Source organism: Euprymna scolopes, chromosome 21, assembly GCF_053919585.1.
Source record: "Euprymna scolopes isolate OS-2025 chromosome 21, ASM5391958v1, whole genome shotgun sequence".
In the NCBI taxonomy this organism is placed as follows: Eukaryota; Metazoa; Mollusca; class Cephalopoda; order Sepiida; family Sepiolidae; genus Euprymna; species Euprymna scolopes.
In genome coordinates this window covers 38257234-38284644 of record NC_136502.1, presented here as the reverse complement: position 1 = coordinate 38284644, position 27411 = coordinate 38257234, and the positions used below count along the sequence as shown (strand labels likewise).

The 27411-nt window shown below is 34.4% G+C and overlaps 1 protein-coding gene across 3 annotated transcripts in view; it reads left to right on the top strand.

Moving 5' to 3' along the window:
* Nucleotides 1–27411, top strand: part of LOC145242127 (synaptic vesicular amine transporter-like) — an 802797-nt gene that overhangs the window by 449987 nt on the left and 325399 nt on the right. For all 3 annotated transcript variants that reach the window (XM_080105051.1, XM_080105049.1, XM_080105050.1), the window contains exon 5: nucleotides 13401–13806. In XM_080105051.1, the coding sequence (XP_079961177.1) occupies nucleotides 13401–13806 (406 nt within the window). The remainder of the gene's footprint in view (nucleotides 1–13400; nucleotides 13807–27411) is intronic.

Sequence of the window (27411 nt, the reverse complement as noted above, 5' to 3'; positions counted from 1 at the left end):
AAATATTGCGCAAGTATAAATCATGTAGAATATCTGCATGAATATAATTACACTTAATAATAATTAACTGAATATGATCATTCCATAAAAAAACCGGAAAAACTAATAAGGAATTAATTAAAATGAATGTTTAAAAGAATATGCAAATTAGCTAGATGTTTTGCAGACAAATGTAATTCCACGACTCATATATAACAAAGTTGTATTTTCTTTTTAAATAAATAGAAAAAGCGTTTTTAATATGAATATCAATACACAAAAAAATCAAATTTATAGGAGTATTGATTGATTGATACATGTGTGTTATGTAGCGGGGTGAGTGTATATAAACAGCGTTAATTTAACCGATTGTCTTTAGCGTTGTGATATATAGTGTGTGAGTTCTAAAATGTTCTTCTGTTTTTGTATGTAAAATGTTCATTGTGCGTACGATCACTTCTTTATAAATACACGTAGTTAACAAACGTGGCACATAAATTTTTACCGATAGCTTTCTTACAATCCAACCATAACAATATGGCTGCTTGTCTTAGACCAACAGAACCTTCTTATTTGTCCCAAACCCTAAAAGAACGCCATACCAACGAGTTTTACATGGGTTTTATTCATCTTATAGATTCCCTTTCGCAGATTGGCACGCTGGGTCTCTTTCTACATTTTTACTCGTTCCCTTTTCTGCTTCCAACAGGGTCGTCCACGCGTCTGTTCGCCAACTCATTAGTTTTAACGCTGCTAACTAACTATTACGTCAGCAAAGCAGACCAAATCACGTGTCGTTCATGTGAGCTAAAACATTGTTTACTTAACTAACCAAATTCCAATCTACTCCGAAAATTCCTAAATCAACTTTGTTTATTTTATTTGTGAGTTAAATCCTTACCTAAACATTCCAAGCTGTGAATACACATTTTTTTGTTTTCTAATAATAGTCGACCGGGTTATCCGGCGTTGTCCAATCCATATATAGTCTTGGAAGTTTTTCAACCTTTAAAATTATATTAAAAATTAAATCTACAAAGATCAAAAGCCGGAAGGACTGGCTAATCAGTTTCGAACTTCACTCATCAGAGATAAATCGAGGTTACGATTACGATTAAAAGAAATAGAATGATAAAATAGCGACATTAAGTCTATTTTTGTTTACAAAGAGAAAATCTCAATGATTTCATGTAAATAGTTTCTAGAATCTTGTAATGATAAGGCAAGGACGACTTTCTTAGAATTGAGAATAAGCCAACACTAACATTAGGGACGCTGTAACAGTTATTTATAAGGTGCTCAGCGTTGAACGAACCATAGGTATTATTCAAAACATTATATTGCAAATAATTTGAATAGCAAATTTGTTGATCCGGATATCTAATCTTTCCGATATTCTCCCGACAATTACATTCAAGTAAATAAATAATATAATTGTTATGGTGTTGAAAACAAAAAGGCCTTATGGAAAATGCCAATCATGTATTCGATGCAAAATAAAATTGTTTAGCAAATGTATCATTTATGTCACCAAGCTGATGCAGGGGAACATGTCAATAGATTCTCTTTTAATTTTATCGATTTTATTTATTTTTTAGAATATAAGTATATGTGCAGGTGCCTTATATTGTGGTGAACTTCCAACTCTCTATTCCCGAAAGTATTTTCGTGGAATTAATGAAATTCGCCACTATTTCGGTTGAATTCAGTTTTAATAACATTATGTACAGACAGATCGATAGTGTTTTTATGAGCTCTCCCTTGGGACCGTCATCAGCTAATAATAATTTTGTAGGTTTTCATGAGGAGAGTCTATTGTCTGTTTTTCAAAGACCAGAGGTGTGCTTTCGTTATGTCGTAAGCACAATATGTTTGTTTAGCACTGTGACGAAAGCAACCGTTTTTTTTTTTTACGTTTTTCAATTTTTTAAGGTTTAAATTTCATAAAAATTAGGATATATTTAATGCATTTATAGCGCACTTGGGGAGTCAGAGATTTGGAGTCAATTCCAATGTCTTCCCGGTAAAATTTACATAAGAATGCCACTTGAAATTTTATGTACATTCTCTAACTGTTCTCTATATAGAGAACACACAGATATTGAGTTATTGATAGATAAATAGATCTAGATGCATGGAGAGAGGGAGAGTTACGGGATATATATATATATATTTATTATCATTATTATTATCATCATCATCAACAACAACTATTAATAGGATAGCGTATGTGTTATTTATTTTGTGTGTCATGCTAGATCTTTTTTTTTTCTTCCGAGTGAATGTTATTTATTTAATATTATTATTTAGTAATTTAATTGCTATGGCTTTCCATTTCTTGTAATAAATAATTTATCAGGAATTGTTCATAAGTTTTGGTTTCGGTTTCGATCATAGCTGATGGAACTTAAGCCATCTATTTTATTTACAAATAATTTTACCAAGAATTCTTTATAAGTTTTGGTTTCGGTTTCAGCTGAAGGAACTCGAGTTATATATATATATATATATATATATATATATATATATATATATATATATATATATATATATATATATATAAAGATTTGATTTCGGTTTCGATTCAAGCTGATGCTCCCAAGTCATATGGATATGCTTTTTATTTTTTTAAATCATATATATATAATATATAAAAATCGATAGAACATTAACTCTATAATAATATATACGAAATTTGCATAAATAAATATCATATTTAAGCGTATTGTACGACCGGGCTACGCTGGGCGTCTCTGCTAGATTAGATCAATTCTTTTGCAGTTTTAACAAACTACTAATAAATAATACGAGGTTGGAGCTGAAATCAGGGCGTCTCCATTTACGCTGAACACCCACAGAATGCCTCATCATATGAAAGAGTTCACTGTGGAATTTTATCAGGTCTCTCTAGTTATTATTATGGGCTCACAAGGAGCTTTCACACATGTCATCAAAGATCTCATTGAATCCAGCCTGTGGTATTCCCTGGAAGCTGGGTGACAACAAGTCTCTTCAGATTTTCCAGAACTTTCCATCTCTTTCAATACCATTTGCAAATAAATTTGCATTATCGTTAATTATTACGACATCTGGTCTTCTTGCTTGGATGGGTTTATCAGTTTGTATGTCCATGTCCCATAGGATTTTGTGATTCTCGTTTCAAATACTGTTGCCGGCTTATGTTTGTACCACTTCTCTGTGCGTAATTCCCAGTGTACTGCCCTTCCCACTTGGTCGTGTCTGTTCTTCTATTCCTTTTGGGCCAGTTTGCTGCATTCACTTACTATATGGTTTATTGCTCCGTCTCTTCGTCCACAGAGTTTGTTACTGTTTTCTTGTGTTTTATCGATCTTTGCTTTGATGTGGTTGGTTCTTGTCGAGTTATCTTGTGCTGCTGTTATTAGGGATTCAGTTTCTCGGTTTAAGTGTTCTTTTCGCATCCATTCCAAGTGTTTTCGTTATTCTTATCTTTTGTCATTCTTATGATTTTCCGTGCAGTTGTTTCTCTTCCCATTTTTCTTTTCTTGTTTTATTCTTTATCCCTCTGTTTTGTTGATTTCCTCAGTCTTTCTCGCTGCCATGATTATCCTTTCTGTGTTTTGCGTTATCTATTTTTCAAACCCTTTTTTGTGTCATGCACACAGTCTTCTATATAAACTATCCCTCTCCCGCCTTCTTTTCTTTTCACATAGAGTCGGTCAACATTGTCCTTTAGGTGTAGTGCATTGTGCATTGTCATGAGTTTCCTGGTCTTCTGATCAAGGTGTCTCAGTTCCTCGTTGGTCCATCCTATTATTAGTGATACTGCCCATGTATTCATTCCTTTTATTAGGTTTCTGCTATATAGTTTCTAGAAGTTTTCTTGTTCTCCTGAGGTATTCCTTTTCAATTCTCTCTTCCATTTCTATGGCTTTGATGTTGTCTGCTTCCAGAACTCCCAGGTATTTGTAGGTGTCTTGTTCACTTGGGACCCTCATCTCCGTTTCGTTGGGTAGTTCCATGCCCTCTGTTGTCTTCAGTTTTCCCTTTCTTATAACTAGTACTGCGCACTTTTCCATACCAAATTCCATTTGTATATTTTGGCTGAAGATCCTGGTAGTGTTTATTACTGTCTCTAGCTCTTTTTCGGTCCTTGCAAAAAGTTTCAGGTCGTCCATGTACATTGGGTGGTCCAGTTTTTCTTCTGTATTAGAGAACTTGTATCCAGCTTGGCACTTTCTCAGTATATTGTTCAGGGGTATCATGGCTATTATAAACAGTAATGGTGATAGTGTAGTGCTGTGAATTATTATTATTATTATTATTATTATTATTATTATTAGCCCCTTTAAGAAGTTCTCAAAATTGTGCACTGTTTGCTAAATAAAAAGACGATAGGCTGGTCTTGTGCGATGTTAACGATTTTCGGTCGTTTAAACACTATTGACTGTCTTTACGTGGTGACGGCATTTGGCATTCATATCAGTTGTTGATTTTCTTTTAATTCTCGTGGCGGTTAATGTTGACCTGAAGATAACGTCCTAGCAAATGAAGTCAAACTTGACTGTATATGGGTTCAACTCTTTCGACCAGTATCAATCGTCACGTCCTGCACTGATGATTGCGAAAGTATGAAACACTAGTCTCTGTGGTAATAAAGGTAATTATTTAGAAATATATTAGGTTAGGTGCAAAAATAGTGTCGTCTTTTGGCGTTCAACTATATATATAAAAACGGCATCATTTTTGCACCAACCTAATATATATATATATATATATATATATATATATATATATATATATATATATATATATATATATATATACATTTAAATTGTTATTCCATGAATTTCAAAAAACCCTTATTGAAATGAGGTGGTTCAGTTTCATATCAAAGATTTTTATTATTTTAAGCAAGACAAAGAATACTTTAGTATATTAATGTCCTTAACCTATAGGGTTTCGATGTCTACCATCTCATCAGAGGAGAGAAAATATTAGCATATCTTTTTCTGCAAATCCTCTTGCTACAGAACTTCTGATAATTTAAAGATAATTTAATTATGTTGACTTTGACTTTCCATGTCTCACTGACTTTAGCAAATAGGGTGCATACCTTTATAAATATTTGCTAATAAGGGTTTTTTGAAATTCATTGAATCACAATTTAATGTATTTACTCTATCTTGCATATCGAGCAATTCTTATTTAGATGGGATAACTTATAGAATATTACTGCCAGTAATATTTTGTAAACCTTATAATCACAGGTTTCCATACCAACTGATTGTTTAAAAAAAACTATTCTGAAGTGTGTGTGTGTGTGTGTGTGTATATATATATATATATATATATATATAGGCAGAAAGGAAAATAGAGAACTATAAAGAGACGACGATAGAAGAGAGAGTGGCAAATAGACGGAAATGCGTTACACATTAAACATATCAAAATTCTTCGCTAACATTTTATTATATATTAAAAGACGTAAACTATAGTCTATAATTTTATGTTTTAAAACATTGCGGGTAGAATCGAAACTGCACATTTGAGGTTTCAGTCTAATACTGTTTCAGCTGAACAATGTAGACATTCGTTAAGTCGTTTGTTTGTTTTTTTTTAATATAACCCATGAGAAAATTCTTATTTCATGTGGAGGATGTTGGAAAGGGGTCATTAAAAAGGTAACAAAGCGTTAGGATTACTTCTATTAAGATTATAGGAAAATTCTATATGAATAATAATATATAATATAAATCTCACCTGTCTGTTTAAATGTATGTATGTATGTTTGTGTGTCTGTCTAAAACTTTCGATAGAGGCGACGGATTTTCACGAGATTGATATCGTTTTGAAGCTCGGGCCTTCGGACGACAAATATCGAAAAATTAGCTAAAAAAAATGTATTCCTTCATCCTCAACTGGGTAATTTTCTACATGGAGGGGTCGCTTTTTTCGCCAATATTTTCGAAAGTCATCCCCCCTTTTCGATTGACTAACCTTAATTTAAACCATCACCACTTCCGGTTTGGCAATGGACGCAACGGCAAAGACGTCACGTTTTTTTTTTGTTTGTTTGTTTTGTTTTGTTTTCACGTTCTTTTCCTACTTCACAGTATGGGTTCGAGCCTGCCTGCCTACTACCACTTTTTTTTTTTTTTTTTTTTTTTTGCTCAACACACACCTACAAACACCCGGGCAACGCCGAGCACTCAGGCTAGTATAAATATAAAACTTACATTCTAGGTGTACTCTTTAGTCTGTCTTTCTATCAAATGGCATTATTACACAGAGACGCTCTCTTTTTTATATACTAACGCGGGGGGGGGGCTTACCAAGTCGTAAAATACGTTTAAATATATTTTAATTCATACAATTTTCGTATTTATTCATGCAGAGCCAATTCGCTATTAAATATTATATTGTACCTAATGCATACGACTGATTTCAAAAGATTTTTAAAAAAAAAAGATGACTTGAGTACTATCAACTAGAATCAAAACCAAAACATTCACCGCTCCAGTCGCGTTCGCTACCATTTGAGCTGTTGGCAAATAGATAGGAAAGATTTAAAATTTAACCAATTTAAGTTATGAATAAAGTTGCGACTGCGCAAAAGTAATAGAAATATGTCGGTAATTTGAAATTAAAATTTTGCATTTCAAATGTATACGTTATTTATTTATCCAAACAAAGATGTTACTCGTTGTAAACCATTGTTAGTGTATGATTATTATTTACTGTTAATTTCAGTGTTATATTAAGAATTTATCGGTTAAATATTTTCACATACACGTATACATCTACTGATTTATTTATATAGAAATAATATAGAAAATATACATTTTTTATAAATATAGAGAGAGGCGCAAAAAGGGGCGGGTGAAGGGGCGTTACGAACTAAATATACCAAAATTCTTAGATTTTATTATATCTAAAAGACATTAAAATATATTCTTTCCTAGTTTAATATATAAACGGCTATATGTCGGTCTCTCTGTCTGTCTCTATATTTTCAAACTCTATCTCTACCGAAACTAAAAGTCGCGTTCTTTTATGGGTCTTTAGCCGGTTAAAATTATTTCAAAAATGGGTCAAAATTGAAAAATATCGTTAAACATTTTGCACATTCATTTTAGTTTATTTATTTGTTTTTTTATTTTTTATTTTTAATCGGTTTACATGCGTGTCACGTTGGTACAGGGGTAACGTCACCAGCTGTAAATGCTACAGTTTCGGTTTCGATTCTAGCTGATGGTACCTAAATACATCTTTTTTTTTACTTTTATAATCACAACATAATAATAATATATACGAAATATGGGCAAATTAAAATATTTAAATGTATTTTATGCCCGGGCAAAGCCGGGCGTCAATCCAACATCCTCCCACCACCACCACCACCACCGCTAGTGATAAATATAAGAAAAATCGGATATACACTATTGCTATTGAGATTTCAAACAAATGCATTTCAAGTAGCTGAGCAGCGACTTGGTTCCCACCAGTTCTGGCAAATAGCAAATAGGATCTTGAACAGAAACGTGCGCTCTATCCCAACCATTATCAATGGACTAGAGGTCATCTCGACAGCATCCGACAAGGCCAAACTATTTGCTAAAAACTTTGCGGCAAATTCTACCCTGTGTGACGAAGGCCATCAACTCCCCATATTCCCTCCTATAAAAGACAACACGCTATGCAACATACAAATATCTGTGCGTGAGGTCGCCAAGCTAATCAAGAACCTTGACTCCAGTAAAGCAACTGGTCCCGACGGTATTCCAATTATAGTGTTAAAAATATTACAACCAGAACTTGCCCCCATACTTTCCAAACTGTTTAAGCGTTGCCTTAAGAAGTGCTTTCCAACACCCTGGAAAACCTCATCAGTATGCCCTGTATTTAAGAATTCAGGTGATAAGTCATCCCCCTCTCAGTACATACCTATAAGTCTCCTGTGTGTCATGAGTAAGTTGCTGGAATCCACAATAAATAGAGAAGTAGTCAACCACCTCAGCAGAAATAACCTTCTTAGCGACACGCAATATGGTTTCCGCTCTGCTAGATCTACAGCAGATGTGCTAACGGTTATCTCATAGGATTAGCAAATCTCTCGACAAAGGCTTCATTTTTAGGGCAATTGCTCTCGACATATCGAAGGCCTTCGATAATGTTTGGCATAAAGGCCTACTACACAAGATTTCCAGCTACGGTGGTATAACTGGAAATGTTTTCTCTATCATTAAATCATTTCTATCTGATAGGCTCATAAGAGTAGTGGTTGATGGGCAGAAATCAGAGGCCCACAGTATTAATGCTGGAGTCCCTCAGGGGTCCATACTGGGTCCAACTCTCTTCCTGATCTACATCAATGATCTCCCAAAACACATACTAAAATCTTTCGTTGACATCTATGCTGATGACACGACCATCTATGGCAACACATCAAAGGCCGTAAATGATGATGTTCTCTGATTCTCTCTCCTCTGATCTTGAGCGCGTGGTACAGTGGGGAAAGAGGTGGCTGGTTACCTTTAATGCATCTAAGACCAAGCTCCTATCTCTACATCATAAACGCTCTGATCCCCATCTGGCATCAATTGAAATGGATGGCTCTCGTCTAAGGGAGGCCCCAGGATTTGATAAGCTCCTAGGTTTGACCTTTACTCCTGATCTTAAATGGAACACATACATCAAGTCTGTGGCCAAGGTCGCTGGGAAAGTATTGGGATCCTTCTACCGCTTCAGAAGATATCTCACTACTGATGCAATTCTCTATCTATATAAGAGCCAAGTACGTCCAAAGATGGAGTACTGCTGCCACATCTGGGCGGGGGCTGCAAAAAACAGCCTATCCTGCCTTGACAGAGTACAAAATAGACTTCGTGGCTTAGTGGGGGATGCCCTTTTCTCTACCCTGCAACCTCTTTCCCACAGAAGAGACGTAGCGAGCCTGTCATTGTTCTATCGTTACGTCCATGGCAGGTGCTCGTCTGAGCTCCATTCTCTGGTCCCCCCTCGCCAATCTTTCTCAAAAAACGCCTGACTAGCTGAAACCACTGTCAATAATTTTCCCCACTCCCTATCTGTGCCTAAATCAAAACGTAGATACCATGAACAAAGCTTCTTTCTTGGAACTGCACACCTGTGGAACTCTGTTCCGCTTGCCTGTTTCCCTCCCGACTTCAACCTGGATGTCTTCAAGTCCAACACAGACAAATTCCTGATTAACCGCCCCCCCCCTAAGTAATGACACCTTACCAATTCTCCAATACTATTGCTACACTATCCCTTTGATTACTGTACACACAATAACCCTTATCCCTGAGTGGCCATTGGGCCTTGATAAGTGGTGAACTCCATGTAAAAAAAAAAAAAGTAAAAACATTATTACGTACTTACGTGTCATGTCGAAATTAGTATAAATTCCAAAAAGTAAAGCTATTTTTCCCAAATAGTGACCACTTATCAAGACCCGGAGGTTACTAAAGGATAAGGGCTAATGTGTATAACCATGGTGGACATTGGATGAGTTAATTTATTTTAGAGGTCGGCTTATCATCAACCTATTGACGTTAGACTTCAACTGGGAAGCAGCTCCGCGGTATTTTGTTCCACTGATGAGGAGCTCGAGGAAAGAAACTCTGTTCATGGAATTTTCACTTGGTTTTAGGCACAAATAGAAAGAGAAGGGAATTGCTGATAGTGATTGTGGATTTGCGGGTGTTTGACCCGAATAACTTAGAGGGAGGGAGTCATAGAGTGAAGCTCAGTCGAGCATCTTTCAGGAAAATAACGATAGAACAGAGAGAGAAAGAGACTAGCAACATCTCTTCTGTGATAAAGAAGTAGCAGAGAGAAAGTTGGTTTTGAATCCTGCTCAGGCATGAAATGTGCTTTGGGCAGCTTCTTCCCAGATTTGGCAACATTACTCCATCTTATAGAAGATTGCATCGAGAATGCGATACCTACTGGATCAATAGAATGATTCAACTGTTTTTTCCAGCAACTCTGACAACGGATTTGATGTATGTGTTCCATTTTAAATTAGGACTGAAAGTCAGCTCCAGAAGCTTGTCTCTCCTGACTTTCACTCCTGGTGCTTCCTCAAAATCAGAGCCATTCATTTTAATTGGGGTCAGATGGGATTCAGAGAATTTTGGGATGGAAAGAGAGAAGCTTGGTCTGAGATGCATTTAAATCAATCAGCCACCCATTTTCCCCAGGTGCTAAATGTCAGAAAAGAAAGAAACCAGAAAGATTTTGGTCATTGTCGGACTTTGAATCCTTGCCATAGGTTGTAGTGTCATCTGCATAAATGTCTGCGAATGATCTAAGAATGTGAGAGAAAATTAATGAAAATAAAAAAAAAAGAGTTGAGCCCAGAATGGTGCCCTGATAGATTCCAGCGTTGATACTATGAGCTTTTGATTTCTACCCATCGACGACGACTATTATAAACCTAGAAGAGAAAGTATTTAATAGTTGATAGGACATTTCCAGCGATTCTGTAGCTGGAGATCTTATAAAGTAGACCGTCATTCCATACCCTATCAAAAGCCTTTGATATGTCAAGAGCAATTGCTCTAGAAACGAAGCTCCCGGTCAAAAGAGATATTATAGTTAACATCAGCTATAGATCTAGCTGAACGGAAACCGTATTGCATGTCACTGAGTAAGTCATTTATGCTGAGATGGTTGCTTGAATCTGTGATAAATAAATCACAGATTCAATCAACTTTCTCACGACGCACAGGAAACTGATTGGTTTGCACTCAGAGGCAGATGACAGAATTATTAAATATAAGTTAGACTGACGAAGTTTTCTAAATTGTTGGGAGCATTTCTCCTTAAGGCAACGTTTAAACAGCTTTGCAAGAATAGTAACTAGTTCTGGTTGAAGCTTTTTGAGTACTACGACTGGAATGTTGTCTACGCCATTTGTTTTACTGGAATCAAGATATTTGATAAGTTTTGCAACATCACGGACAAATATATGGATGACACTCAGCGTAGTTTTAGAAGGAAGTACAGGAGGTAAGGAGGAATTTTATGCAAAGTTCTTCGCAAAAAGTTTGGCGTTGTCAGATGCTGACCAAATTACTTCAGGACAAGTGTTTTAATGGTAGATGCTCTGACGAACTACAAGCCCTTGTACACCCTCGACATAAATAGCCCCGACAAACCCGACAATCAGCAAAATCCCACCCCTACACAGTAGAGATCCTAGATGTAAGAAGGCCTTATACTCTAATAGTTTTTCCCCCCGAACTGCTAAACTCTGGAACTCCCTTCTGGGTTCCTGTTTTCCCAACTGTACTAACATGCAGAAGTTCAAGCGTAATGTGAACTGACATCTTGCTGCTCAACTTCCTACATAATATCCCTGCAACGTATGTCCCTGAGAGTAGCCTCCTACATTAAAGTGGCACTGTGCCTTGTTTGGGGTGAAAATGAAATTTAAAAAAAAAATCCATTAATGAAGGTTGGGGTAAAGGACAAGCACCTTTTTCGAAGCTTTTTTTAATTATTTTTTATTATTTATTATTATTATTATTATTATTATTATTATTTATTTATTATTATTATTATTATTATTATTATTATTTATTATTATTTATTATTATTTATTATTATTATTATCATTTATTATTATTATTATTATTATTTATTTATTTATTATTATTATTATTATTATTATCATTTATTTATTATTATTATTTATTTATTTATTTATTATTATTATTATTATTATTTATTATTATTATTATTATTATTTATTATTATTATTATTTATTATTTATTATTATTATTATCATTTATTATTATTATTATTATCATCATTTATTATTATTATTATTATTTATTTATTTATTATTATTATTATTATTATTATTATCATTTATTTATTATTATTATTTATTTATTTATTATTATTATTATTATTATTGTTATTGTTATTATCATTATTATTGTTATTATTATCATTATTATTATTATTATTATTATTATTATTATTATTATTAGCCAAAACGCACGGGAACCAAGCTGCTGCTCAGCTACTTTATATTTGACAAACTGAGCATATGACTCTCGAGTTCTTTATGACCTTTTTGCAATGGATGCAGGTAATCGTAAACGCGGCTTTAGTTTCAGAACATTTGTTTCGTTGAAAGTAATTGAAATAGTAGTTTTTGTGCGTGACGGCAGCGGCATATTCTGAAGTGGACCATGGTTGGTTGGTTGTTTGGCTTTTGTTGAAATTTCTTGGGGGTTATGAAGCAGTCTATATCGACGAATTTATCGAGTTTTGTCATATTTGTTTTAATGTAGAAAATGTCTGTGAGACAAATTCCTCATGACAAATTTCCTTGCTTACAATTTAAATTCGACATTTCAAATTAGATGTCAAACTGTGCTATGATTTTTTTTTTTTGTGTGCGTAAAAAATAGATTTAGAATATCTCGTATTGGATCATTTTTCGTAATTTTTGGAATTTGTACTAATTTCGACATGACACGTAAATACCTAATAATGTTTTCACATGAAGTGCGTTCGTTTAAAAGATCACTGATTTACACAAGCACTTAAAACTTGAAGAGTGGCAAATAGTATTTTTTTACCTAAAATGCATGTTTGAAACCCCATTATACTGCAGAAGCAGATTTTAAGTGGATACTAGCAAGGTGACCCGACGATGCTTGGGATTGAATGATGATCAACGAATGGTTTACACTCCCATATTTTTATTATCGAAATCGATGAAATATCCCATTTTTCAATCAAATCGATTGATTGCCTGCTCTGATTGGGGACCAATCACGATGCACATGGAGGAAGCTTCGCGTACCTATCACAATGACTAAGTCCACAATACATTGTAGTCTACATTGCACTGTAGAGAATATACTGTTGATTTCATAAAATTATTTTTTATATCTAATGGTTTGCATTAAAGTTTAAAATGCAAAAGTCAAGTATCATGCTTCAGTTGTGCTCTAAACAGAACAATTCATTTCGAACGCGCTCTTGTCATATCAAAGAACCGACTGTTGATTTTATATGTTAAATCTTTTTGCTTGTGTGGTAATAAAACTTTTCAGATGCACTTGTGATATTAGGCTTTGTAAGATGCTAACTTTAGTCAAAATCGTTTGTTCCTTTTTTTCATCGGATTATTTCGATTATCGATTGTCCATACTTATTGAAGACATTCCAATACAAAACCTATTTAAAAACACTGCCAGGCACATAAAATACCTTTATGTGAAATTTCATAAAATCGACCCAGCCGTTTTCGAGTCCATAGGGAACGTACTTACAGAAACAAAGTTCTTTTTATATAATAGTAGACAGAGATATAAAAATAACATTTTTTGTTATATGTATTTTTTTTTTTTTACTTAATTTTTTGTTTCTTTTCTTGTTTGATTTTCAGTTCCAATCATCCCAAACTTCTTATATAAAATCCAAAGCAAACACATAATCATGAACGAGACGAGGCGTGTGAAGGTCAACCTGTCCGAGCCGGCCGTGGTGGAGACAATCTGTTATAACGCCACACGGGTAGCCAATGAGACGGAATCTGAGGGGTTTATGAAATATTTCGAGAAATTCGCCAAAACGTATGCCCCGCCCACGCCGAGCACGTATATCTGCGAGAACGTCACGGTCGAGCCGCAAGGTTGGACCGTCGGCTATGTGACCGAATCCAACCGAATTTCGGTACCAATGAGCAGGCATCAATTCCTCAGACACGCTACCGTGGTCGTTGGGATGATGTTCGCGTCCAAAGCCATAGTCCAGCTGATCACCAACCCGTTTATCGGTCCTATTACCAACAGGTGAGTAATTCATTTTGTTACATCAATCTCTAGAATATAAAAGTCGGGGGAAATATCTCTACAATATTCTACATATTTATTTCTTTGTTAGTCTATACGTTATGCTGTGAAAAAAGGCTAAATGCATTCTTTGAAGGCCAGACTGCTTCAAAAAAGGCCAAATTTGCGAAATTTAGCTTTAAAAGAGACAATCTAGCAATCCTAGATAAGAATATGAAAGTGACCTCGCTTGGATGTAGCATCGGTTTTGAATATCATAATAATAATAATAATAATAATAATAATAGTATATATATATATATAACCATTGTTGCAATGGTGTGAGAAAGAAATTTGTAGCAATTTTAGCCTGCAACGATTCTTCGCCAAAGAAAGAAGTAGGCGAAAGGTTACCTAAAAAGGGAACATTCGAAATAAACAGGGCAAAAAAGGAACAGCGTCTGACAAGAGGTCATTGACTGAAGGAGTAAATAAAAGACTGTCTCTTACAATGTGATTTTAATATTTGTATTGAACTATGTAGCACAATATGACTTTCCGGGTATTTATTACTTATTTATTTTTCATTTGAGTCAGTTTTATATTTAAAATACAATAGACACTATTTTCCTAGAAATGTTAATAAACCTATATTTGCTGTGTTATTGTTTTTTTTATTCAAAAGACTAATTTATGCCCTTTTCAAAAAAATATTAGCTTTATCAAAACAGATATGTTGATTAAATATATTTTTGCACCGTAGAATTTCCACAGGTCCTGCTAGTTTAAAACTAATGGTTTGAACTTTATATATATATATATATATATATATATATATATATATATATATATATATATATAAAGAAGAGAGAGAGACATGCACGTCGATATGATATTTTAATTTATGCAAATTTTGGATTTATCAATATATAACCAATACTCTATTGATTATTATATTGTACCCAATATATAGCAGTGATTTCAAAAGTTTAAAAATTATAACTTGTTCCATGATCTAGAATCAAAACTAAAACATTTAACTCTCCAGTGGTCACTACCATATGACCTAAGAACAGATGGCTATCAAAACTTTAAAATTTAACACAGTTTAATGTATAAATGTATATATGCGCATGCGTACAAGAAACACTTTGAGTCGATTTATCCCTGCCAAAATCCAATTTTTCAATTTTGACCTCATTAGAAACTATTTTAATCGGCTAAAAAACAAATCGATATATATGTACACATACATTTGAATCCAATTATTATAGTCTTTCTTTATTCCGTTTCACTCTAAATAAGGCATATTGGGCGTAAAAGAGAGAACTCCAAAACCGTTATATAAATTAACCCAAATTGAGATGAAGAGAGTTAACTATTCAGTTTGAAATATCAATCTCTGCGGTTCCTACCAGATGGTGCTAACAGATCAGACGAAATGCACCTAGCATTGATGCTTTTTTTTTTGTTTTTCTACTTCCTTTTGCAAAATTTAATTATGTTCTGCACAACTCAAAACAAAAACAACAACCTACCTTTCCCCCCTTTTTTCCTTCTTCCCATTTCCCCTTTCTCTTTCTACCCCCTCCCCCCACACACACACTTCCTGACTGGTTTTCCTAATTTAAAATGTACCAAACATTAAGACTGTAACCCCTTTTCCTCTTTCATTGCAAAGACCATTCATGTTCTACGGGGCAAGGAACATAAAAATATAAACTCCTCTATAAAACAACCAAACACTACAAATTAACGATTGGCGATAAAAAGAGCTTGAAGAATAAAAACCTTCTACAAAATAACTGAATGCAACTTGAATGCTACTTCCAAAATATATGGATTCGCCATTAAATAACCCGAAAAGGGTTGATATGCCGTAAAAAATAGACCAAACCGCTCCTATGCTTCATCCTTCTCACTCACCCACAGGTTTGCTGTCTCTAAACAATAAACGATAAAGAGTGGGCGTCTGCCTGGGTATCACAACTTGATATATAACCTAAATAAATTTAGATTGAGATTCGATTGGAGATTGGGTCCGAGAAAACCATTTCGTCGATTCCGCGTGTTCTTCTTCTTTAATACCCTCCACTCGTTCGCCTCCGCCGATAATTAGAAAATTTCATTATCTTTTGATACGTGAGTTGTCATTCTTTTAGGTACGGCAGGAATAACACAGTACAATATGTTCAAATTGTAAAGAAGTTGGACCTCTCTACCGGGCTAGAGAACTTCTCACGCTTGCCAACATCTTGTATCTCTGTAAAGACATCATTCACTGATTCATTGGGTATTGTGATTTACTTACGGACTGATGTACCAACCACTAGTCCTTATGACCCCTTAAAATTTATTGTTTTAGGCTCAAATCAAGTTATTAAGTTAGATCCATGTCCAAGGAACCTATATCTAAAATTTCAAGCGCGTAGACCCATAATTGTCGGAGGAGTTTGGTAGGGTTCTCAAAGGTCAAATCGTTGAACTTTGACCACTTAATCGCCAAATTTCTGGCCAAAAACCGATCACATCGATTTTCCCAAATCTTAGTAGCCTGTATATCATATTTCGAGTCTGTAGACTAAAAATTGACAGAGTTATTGCGTAGGGAAATGTACACAGACACACAGATACGTTCACTTATATATATATATATATATATATATATATATATATATATATATATATATATATACAGCCTTTAAGACTTTACACGACCGATCGCCACAGTCGATTGAAAATTTCTTAGGGCCACTAAAAGTCGTAAATCACTCGCCCGCCAGTCGATAAAGTTTCTTTAAATAAAGAAACAGGAAAAACTCATTTATTTTACGACCCTCAAATATGCGGTGACTTAGATTGATCTATGTCTCATCATTTGTGAATTCTTTCATCTCTAGCTGTGAGACCGTTGGAATGTCGTATAGAAAAAAGAGTGGTCAAGCTAAAGGTCAATAAGAGGTCAAATTTACACATTCGGCGTGTAGTCAAAATGTTGCCTTCATTTGGAAAAAAAATTCTTCGGCGCTACAACTACATACACTTCATGCTTACAAAAGTAAAGACGAACATTTGAAAGAGGAAAAAAACGTTCCGTCAAGCATGCACCGAAAATTAAATTATACAACAAGTAAGTAATTAGTTTTCGCTTCAGTTTTGTTTCTTCGTAAACAAAAATTATTTATTCCAGGGACGATAGAAATGTATCAGGATATAAACAAATCTGGAAATGAATTATAAAAATGTAAACACATAAAAATATCAAGACTGCTGATTATTAGTAACATGTTATACATGATATAATATTTCGACTTGTCTTGTAAAAATATAGAATAAATGTATAAAAAACCTTTATTGTTTCATTAACAAAGCTATTTAATTACTAGGTAAATCTATATAAATTTCGCTGAAATTTTCAATGCTATATGATGCTAAATATCCATTTTTATTATGATCTCGCTTCGAGTTTTGTTCAGTAATTATTGTAAGTAACTATTTCTGATTCTTTTGAGCTGCTGGGATGATTGTGTTTCAGAATATTTTTCAATTAGAGACTTCATATTGAAATGTTTTAATGAAAAATGAATCTAATATGTGTTTTGCATTTTAAAATATATTTATTTCATTACATTATGTTTTCTTTGTGTATAAAGTTAGATATATTCGTTTTCTAACAGTACCAATAAACAGTCTTGAATTATTTATATTTCAATTGTCATTTTGATATTTGTATCAGCATCCGAAGAAATGATTCTTATTTCTCTGGAACAATAATATGAATGATGCTATATAAAGAAACTGGTGTTGTATTTTAACGTTTTGTTGAATATTTACTGAAATGTTTGTAGTAATAAAATAGTTAACTTACAAGAGTTAAACAAATATTTTCTTGTTAGATTATACACACGGTAATTTGTTGAATTGTTGTAAAATTATTTACTATTATTGACTGAAACAAAGACATAAAGTCGGACGAGTAAAAATATTTTGGGGCGAGTAAATTTTCCCCCTCCGGCGGTCGAGTGATTGTTTTTCAAATCTCAAAGGCTATATATATATATATATATATATATATATATATATATATATATATATATATATATATATATATATGTGTGTGTGTGTGTGTGTTTGTGTTTGTGTATAATATATGCAGCATGTTTACATTCAGACAAGTATGCATCCGTCTTCGTCCGTCTGTTTTTTCTTTTTGGTTGTTTCTTTTTTTTCTTTTGTGAGTTTCATCACAATATATATCTATAAACCTGTGTGTGTGTGTGTGTGGTCACGAATAGGCTCCTATATGGTTGACTATTATAAAAACTGATCACATATAATGATAGATGTATCGAGACACAGGAATGGGTATGTTTGATCTGGCAGAACAGTGGTTCATTAAAATTGTGGGGTCTGCATATGCGCCGGATCCACAAAGTATGGAAATAAAAAATTAAAAAAAACGCTTACAAGTGTTTTTGATATAGATGTACATAATAATACTTTGATAAGTATGTTTTAACTTAAATAAGGATGGTATAATAAAATTGTGGGGTCTGCGTTCGCGCCTGGCCTCCATAGAATGGAAATAGGCACAAACTTTAATAAAGACTTTTCATATCTATCTGCGTAATTATACTTTAATAATTATGTTTCAGTTTGAAGAAATATGGTATAATAAAATTATGGGGTGTTCGTCCGCGCCTGACCTCCAAAGAATGGAAATATGTCACAAAGTTTAACAAGGTTTTTTAATATAGATTCACAGAATATTATGATAAGTGTTTCAGTGTGAACAGGTATGGTATAATAAATTATGGGGGGTTATCTATTTTATTTTTACTTTCATCATATTTAGCTTTGGTTTTGATACCCCCAAATTCAACCCAAATTTACAACCCTTCCTTTTCATAACCTATCATACTTTCATAAATCAGAGTCCATTTTCTGTAGGCTGTTTTTGAACCCAGTCAATGACGGGTACTTTTGCTAGTATATATATATATATATATATATATATATATATATATATATGCTCGCTAGATTCAGCCACTCTGATGAGTCGTAGACGACGTGTCAGTGGATAATTATATTTTTAAAACAATATATATGCCGATCGTCGTTTGGCATTACCAAATTGGTAAAAGGGGAAATTATTCCCAACGCGCATTTAGGTAAAAATGCACTTTCGTATAAATAATTGAATTCATTTAAAAAGTATCGCAAAAACAAAATAACAAATATATATATATATATATATATATATATATATATATATATATATATATATATATAATGAAATGTTAATAATCTAGTAACCTATTCATATGATAAGGTGATTTCCTTATTCTAATCCAGTCAGTATGATTATGATTATCTGTCGATATACAGAATTAAATCAAAGCGAAGTAACTACGCATGCGTATAACAAGGACATTTCGGGAGATGTGATTTCTAAGATACATGATTACATAAAACACTTTAAGGGCATTTATCGCAAAAAAGTCGATTCTCCTATAAAAATTTTCTGTCTCCTTTCGACTATTAAATTAATCCACTATGGCTTCCATCAAGTCGACCATGTCTGTCCATTAAACATTAAAACTGAAATGAAATAAAATTGAGATCAAATGAAATTGATGGAGTGGAAATTCGATAAAGTCCGCTAATCTAATCTCTTAATTAACCTCATCTAGTATGAAGTTTCACTTAATCGTCATTAATACTTTTTATTTATCGAGCCGCTTATAACATCTATTTATTTGTCGTGCCGCTTATAGCATTGAAGTATTTATTTTGTCGCTTATACAAAGGCCGTTCCAAAAGTAAAGCGATGAACGATGACTCCGTATTGAGTTCAGAGCGCGCTTTCTCATGCGAGGGTTGTTCCAAAAGTATGCCTCCTATTTTTTCTCAAAAAGTTAAATAGCTACCTAGACGGGATTGGTACCATTAAAACGAGCTCCCTTTTGTGCTCCAGAATTTATGTTTCAACATAGTCACTATCATTCTCGAAGCACTTTTGGCGGGAATTCAATGATGCATCTTTGCTTCTGACGCACGTTTGTGACAGTTTGCTCATTTAGAGTCTAACACAGCAACAGAGAGGTGAAACGTCCAGGTCATGAATGCATACTTTCAGTCATCATAACAATGCAATTTTCAATCTCGTCTGATCCATTCGGGCGGAATAAAAAGTAGGTTGCATTACTTTTGGAACGCCTCTCGTAGCATCTATTTATTCATCGTGTCGCTTATAGCATCTATTAATTCAATTAATAGTTCCAATTTAACATTCTAATAATAATATAAACGTTTTTTTTTTTTCAGACAAAGGTCATTTAAAATGCCAAATCATCTAATCTCTTTTCTTCGCGTTTTACGGTTAGTTGTATACTATAAAATATAATTATCCACGGGCATGTGTTTCGTCGTCTTAGGACTTATCAACGTGGCTAAACCTAGCGAAATTCGAAACCGAGATCAAACCACTGAAGTCTGGCGCTCTATTACTAAGCCTGTCTCTGCTGATTGATGGAATGTACCGCTTTTTTTAAGATGACATCTAATTTTTTTCCGATACTTTGAACGAATTCTTCCACTATTTATACGGAATAGAAGTTTACTTATATGTTGGTAGGGATATTTGCTCTTTTCACTAATTTGATGCACCCCATATTGGGAATGACCCAGTATGATATTATTTTGATCTGTCAATTTATGTGTGCATCTATACTCCTATCATTTTTTTTTATTGTGTATTGATATTCATATTAAAAATCCTTTTTTTCTATTTATTTAAAAAGAAAATACAACTTTGTTATATATAGATCGTGGAATTGCATTCATCTGCAAAAGATCTGTTATATAGGGGCTTCATTGAGAGAGTCTTATTGAGAGATGCTGAGAAAGAGTCTTATTACAGTGAGGGATGTTGTAAGACTCAGAGAGAGAGAGAGAGAGAAGTTGTTGTACGAGAGACTTAGAGATATTTTCATGTTATGAGAGATTCCTATATTTTAATTGTTCATTCCTTAATTGTGTTGAATGAAAGAAGAAGAAAGCTCTGAGTGAAGGGATATTGTTCAGACTGTTCAGACATGGTGATGTTGAGACGTGTATGTAAAGACATATAGCACAAATATATAATACAATTGGACTTTACCTTTTTGGTAAGAATCATAAGACACAAGACGAGCTTTACAAAAAACACTTGATGGTTTATTCTTCACACGGCCGTATTCCATCACCAAGAATTCAAAGTCTCACATTTTTCCTTGAAGTGACGTCTCGCTTCCAGACGTCTGACTCCCTCTCAGTTTTCTCACCGACTGTTTTCTAACTAAAGTTTTTCTCTATTCCTAGAACTTTCAACTTTCTATTTTCCGTGACGTCATACACATGTTAAAACATGTGCATTCTTTCACGTGTCCTGGACATACGTGTCCAAAACTTTTCCTATTTCTACAAAAGGAATTTTAACCTATATTCAATATGTTAAAAACATTATCTTATAGCTGCATTCTTTCAATTTAAAATTTCATAACAAACTTGATAGTTAACATTCTTCCCTTGAATATTTTATCTATATTCTAAACAAATGTTTGTTTTACCTTTTTAAATTCTCACACGTAATCTATTTCTAAACTAGATTACGAGGTTCGAATTTCTCCTATTCTATTTCATTTTCATTTTAAACTAAATTCTCCATTTTTATACTTACATGAAAAGGGGACAGCCCTTATCATGTAACAGATCTAGCTAATTTGCATATTCTTTTAAACATTTATTTTAATTAATTCGCTATTAGTTCTTTTCAGTTTTCTCACGGTGTGATCATTTTAAGTTATATGCATGCAGATATGCTACATGATTTATACTTGCGTAACATTTGCGTAAAAATGTTATAGTAAACACAAACCTCTTTATATATATATATATATATATATATATATATATATATATATATATACTTTTGTTTATTGTTTAACAAATTTTGCCTACCAAACTCCTCAGTCAGTTTTTGATCTGTAGACATGAAACTTAATATATAGAGTATTCGAACCCATGCGAAACTTTATATTTGGGTTTTTGCTGGGGACAGTCGGTGCAAAAGTGTGAAAATTAAACGGAATTTGCCAGGTGAATGTCGAACGACGACATTACGAATATGCATGCATAACATAATAGCTATTAGTTTATGTTTTAATTTTTAGCCTTGCAGCGAACATGTCTTCATAGCTCAGGCATTAACGTCAAAGGAAAAGGTAAATCGTAAGCTAAACGCTTTGGTTTCGATTCTCGGTCATGGTGCACGAGTAATTTTTTTTTTTTAAACTTTGTAAATCATTACTACATATTGGGTCCAATATAATATAATAATAAATACGAAATCTACATTAATCAAAATATCATTTTAAGCGTATTTTACGATCGGGCAATGCTGGAAGGCCTGCTAGTATATATATATATATATATATATATATATATATATATATAGGCAGATAAAAGTTATGCTAAGTTATGATTTGTCAGTTTCGAAGTAAATAAAAGCTAACACGTACTTAAAGATATATGTGTATACAGATATGTATATGTTATAAGTATAAGTATGTATATCTATGCATATATATATACACATATATTATATACATATCAATAAGGTGTATATATATATATATAATGAGTAAATGGTAAAAAAAAAACGAAGAAAGTGCCCAATACTACTGTAGAGCAAGATATGCTCTTATTACCGTTTTTGATCCGCTTAGTTACATATGTTTCCACAACCAGAATCGAATTAACGATCTGGTAGTTTCAACAGACTTGGCAGACTGAAATATTTACTATAAAGAGACTTCCTTATAATAAATATTTTAGTCTGCCAAGTCTGGTAAAACTCCCGGGCTTCCTTATAATAGACTAGTCTGGGTGCCCGGCGTTGCCCGGGTGTTTGTAGGTGTGTGTTGAGCAAAAAAAAAGTTGTAGTAGGCAGGCAGACCCGAACCCGTGGCGCAAAAGGCTGAAAGGAAAATGGAGGTGTGGGTAAGGGTGTTGGTTGAGCAAAAAAGAAAAAAAGAGAAAAAAAAGGAAAATTGCGAACAAAAAAATGATGGTTGTAGGCAGGCAGGCTCGAACCCGTACTGCGAAGGAGGAAAGAAAATGAAAAAGAAAACGTGACGCGTTAGCTGTTGCGTCCATAAACAAATTAGAAGTGACGAAGGTTTAAATTAAGGCTAGACAATCGAAAAGAGGCGATGACTTTCAGAAAATATCGGCGAAAAAAGCGACCCCTCCGTGTAGAAAAGTACCCAGTTGAGGGTGAAAGAATCAATGTTTTGGGCCAATTTTTTGAGCTTCAAAATAATACTGATCTCGTGAAAATCCGTCGCTTCTGTCGAGAGTTTTTGCGAGACATAGAAGCATACATACATAAACAAACAAGTTAAGTTTATTATAATAAATATTTCAGTCTGCCAAGTCTGATGAAACTACCAGACCGTTAATTCGATTCTAGTAATGGAAACACATGTAACTAAGTAAACCAAAAACGGTAATGAAAATATAACTTGCTCTACAGTATTATTGAGCACTTTTATCTGTTTTTTTACCATTTACTCATTATATATATATATATATATATATATATATATATATATATATATATATATATATTAAATCTTAAAAAAAAAAAAACCTTGGAAGGAAGAGATGTAGGTAAAATATTTTTTCATAGTTTTCCTTAATAGGGAAATGGATTCCGTATTGTTCATTGTAAAAGTGTTTTTTTTTTCAAAATGTCTGATGAGAGGCTATTCTTGTAAAAATTTTCGAACGATACAGGGTTAAAATTTGTTCGAATGGTTTTGAAACAATTGTAACGAACGATGAAATACACTATTTGTAGCTATCAAACCATTCTTTAATGCCTTGCTTTTGTTAAAACAATATATACATGTATGTGTGTGTGTGTGTGTATGTGTGTTACATAATCTCAAAATTACATTATCTATTTTTAAAAGAAGAATTTTAATCCAATTTTAAGCCGAGCAGGAAATATGTCTATTTATTTATTTTATTCGCAAAGGCGAACAGGATCCAACACTGGGTCCACAAAATCACCAAGTTAACTGTGACATATGTTGAAAGTTATGCCTGTCTCTTGTTGGTCTGAAAAGCCATTTGCGTAAATAAGTAAAATATATCTGACATCCAAATAATGTTACTAATGCAAACAAAACTAGCCAAGTACGTCCAAGGATGGAGTACTGCTCCCACATCTGGGCAGGAGCTGCTAAAAACAGCCTATCCTGCCTTGACAGAGTACTTCGTGGTTTGGTGGGGGATGCCCTTTTCTCTTCCCTGCAGCCTCTCTCCCACAGAAGAGAGGTTGCGAGCCTGTCTTGTTTTATCGTTATTTCCATGGCAAGTGCTCGTCTGAGCTCCAATCTCTCGTCCCCTCTCGCCAATCTTTCACGAGAAACACCCGTCTGGCTAAAACTACTGTCAATAATTTTCCCCACTCTTTATCTGTGCCTAAATCAAAACGTAGATTCCATGAGCAGAGCTTCTTTCTCAGAAGTGCACGATTGTGGAACTCTCTTCCGTTCGCTTATTTCCCACCTGACTACAACTTAGATGTCTTCAAATGCAACATAAACAAATTCCTGACAAAACGCCCCCTTAAGTAAGACACTCTATCAAAACCCCCAATACTAATGATTATTACAATACTATCTCATTGATTACTGTACACACAATAACCCTTATCCCTGAGTGGCCTCCGGGCCTTGTTAAGTGGTGACCTCCATGTAAAAAAAAAAAGATGTGCCAAATGTGTTGCATCTTAACCGACCTGAAGGACATTTACAATTCAAGCGCTGAATAAGGGAAGAGGGGAAAAGGGCATCAAGTAAAGATGTTTATGCGAATGAGTAAAGCTTCTATGATTCGGAGGAGCAGGTATCAATATGAGACAGTTAGACATTCGCATAAACAAACCGACCATCAACTAGGCTCAATATGAGGGAGAAGCTACGCTTATGAGCTTTTAAACGATTTTAATCGACTTTTTTCAACAAATTTACTAAACGTAATTTTTAAATTGTCACTCGACTGAAAACGACTCATGGAAACCGAAAATGTTCGCAGCTATGGCGAATTCCTTTTTACACTCGAACAGAATGTTCGAACATTGGCCCGCCAAATGGAAAAAAAATTGATCGCAAGATAAACAGGAATTATCCCCGCTGTTCAATGAAGCAGATATATTGCCCGGAAAAGATGAGTAGCTGCTGTTCCCAACCCTGAACCCTATAATATTATTTTCATTTTGTAATTTCTGTCAATTTTAATTTATTAGTTAAAAAAATAAAATGAAGTAAAATTTTCCTATTTATCCGTCATTGCCAAAGAGTTTTTTTTTTGGGGGGGGGAATCTTCTTTCTTTTTCTTTTTTCTTTTTCTTTTTTGTTGCTGTTGTTTTTTGTTTCTTTTTTTGTTTTTTGTTTTTTAGCTTTGATATTTGTAGCGACTGTCTAGAATTGTAAGGACGATGATTTAAGAGGAGAAGGGCGGATAACTTTTCGAGTCGATTTTCAAACTTCGTCACCAAATCTCTTCAAGTCAAGACGGGCAGGCGTCCACAAGCCTGATAGTGAAAAATCTTATTTCTTTCTGCATCATCATTATCATTACGATCATCATTCCCAGCTGACTATAACATGGTCGTTTTCAATAAATTCTTGTTGGGCCGTTCTCATCAAACCCTACTCAAGTTCCGCCATCAACGATCATCCCGATGTTTTCTCACAGTCTATCCGACACTCATTAACTCTCATCCTCGATTGACCCTAGGGCCTTGATAAGAGGTGACACCCTAAAATCATCATCTCTTTAACGTCTATTTTACATGCTGGTATTTTTACTAACATGTTTACTTGCTTATCCGCTATTCCCTAATAACTACGTAAGCAGAGAAAAAAAAATCCAATAAACAACAGGTGTAACCGAACCAACCTCATGTGCCAACCGGTTCCCCGTGGTGTTAGCACTTTTTATTAAAAGGTTACCGCGCTCGTGGAGAGGTTAATAGCAAACGCTCCTCTCAACCCTGACATTGATGGTCTCCTTCGCCTAGTGTATCCGTTCATGCTTGATGTGATGCGCCATCGAGCATGCTCGAATGTTCCTGATTGCCATGGCGATAGACGATGGCCATTAGGAGAAAATGCCGGACTCCTGTGTCCAAAGTAAGTGCTTGATGCCACGGAGCCATCGCTATTGATCTATGAATAATAATAATATTGTTTTCGTTTTTATTTGTATGGAGGAAGGGAAAGGGGGCCAGTAGGAAAAAAGAAGAAGATAGTTCGATAACATAATTAAAACAAACCGGCATCTGGGGTTTTTGTTTTCTGATTTCTGACTCTGCCGTCTAATTACCGGCAGCATTAAACGCGCAAATGCAAAGTGTGTTAATGCACTCGGCTGGTGGAGACCCAGAGATGTAGGTTCGGATTTCAATCGCCGTTTCATTGCCTGCTAAATGAAATACCCAATCTATGACAGCTTTATAAAAAGAACATGTTAGTCTTGAGAGTGCATACCTCTGCCTGGACGTGTCAAGATACTCAAGTACCTTATATTTATATAAAGCCACAACTCGTACATGCATGAAATATTGTTACTACATCTAGGCTGGGGCATCTATTATTAGTCTCTCCTTCTTCGGAAGGGTCCTCCAAAAAAACAATCACAAATCTTATAGATTTTGCACTATCAGCCAAACTCCAATCTCTGTCCCATCTCTGCAATGTTGCTGTTGCATAAGTACTTTAACGAAATGTGCTCTAATGAATTGATAGCACTTATGCCACTTACATATTACCAAAATTAAACGTGTTTTAAGTTAGACGATGTCCGATATTTTGATCAAGTTTGGTGAAAATTGATCAAACGATGTGGGCGCTAGGCTGTACACAAACAAAAAAAGCACCATGAAAATTCCGACCGAAAACATAAGCTTCTTAGCGGAGATAACGTGTCACACTCGGAAACTTTGAATATTCATACTTTCCTATTTGCTTGCTTACGAAAGATATTTTCCATTCTTTCTTCTGATTAATCAGTTGATACGACGGTTCAATCAATGGAAATTCGCCACGTTTCTTTCCAACATTCAGCAGGAAATGAAGAGTTAGGAGTTCACATGTAACGGGAACGATGTCCCGGGCCTGCGTCGTCTAGTGGTGGACCCCTCCAGCGTGACCAGACTCGTACTGGTCCCTGGAAAACATACCTCCGCTGCTCCAGGCACGTTAAACGTGAATGACCCCAAGTCCGTGTGGCGATATTGTCCTCTTCGGCCGTCACTCTGGTTTTGTGTTTGTGTCTTCGTCGTCTGGCGTCAGGGCATACCTGAAATAAACTGTATATTCACTTATGCCGGCAATCGAAAAACAAAGAAAAAACTCTGAGGTCATTTTCGTTTAAACCAAATAAAATAATTATTTGCAATCATTCTACATTTGTTTAAAGTCATGTTTTCGTTATCCGCACTTCGTGATGCAGGTTGTATACTCGAGATTTCAGGTTAATTCTCTAGCTAAGAACAAGATCTTTTTAAGT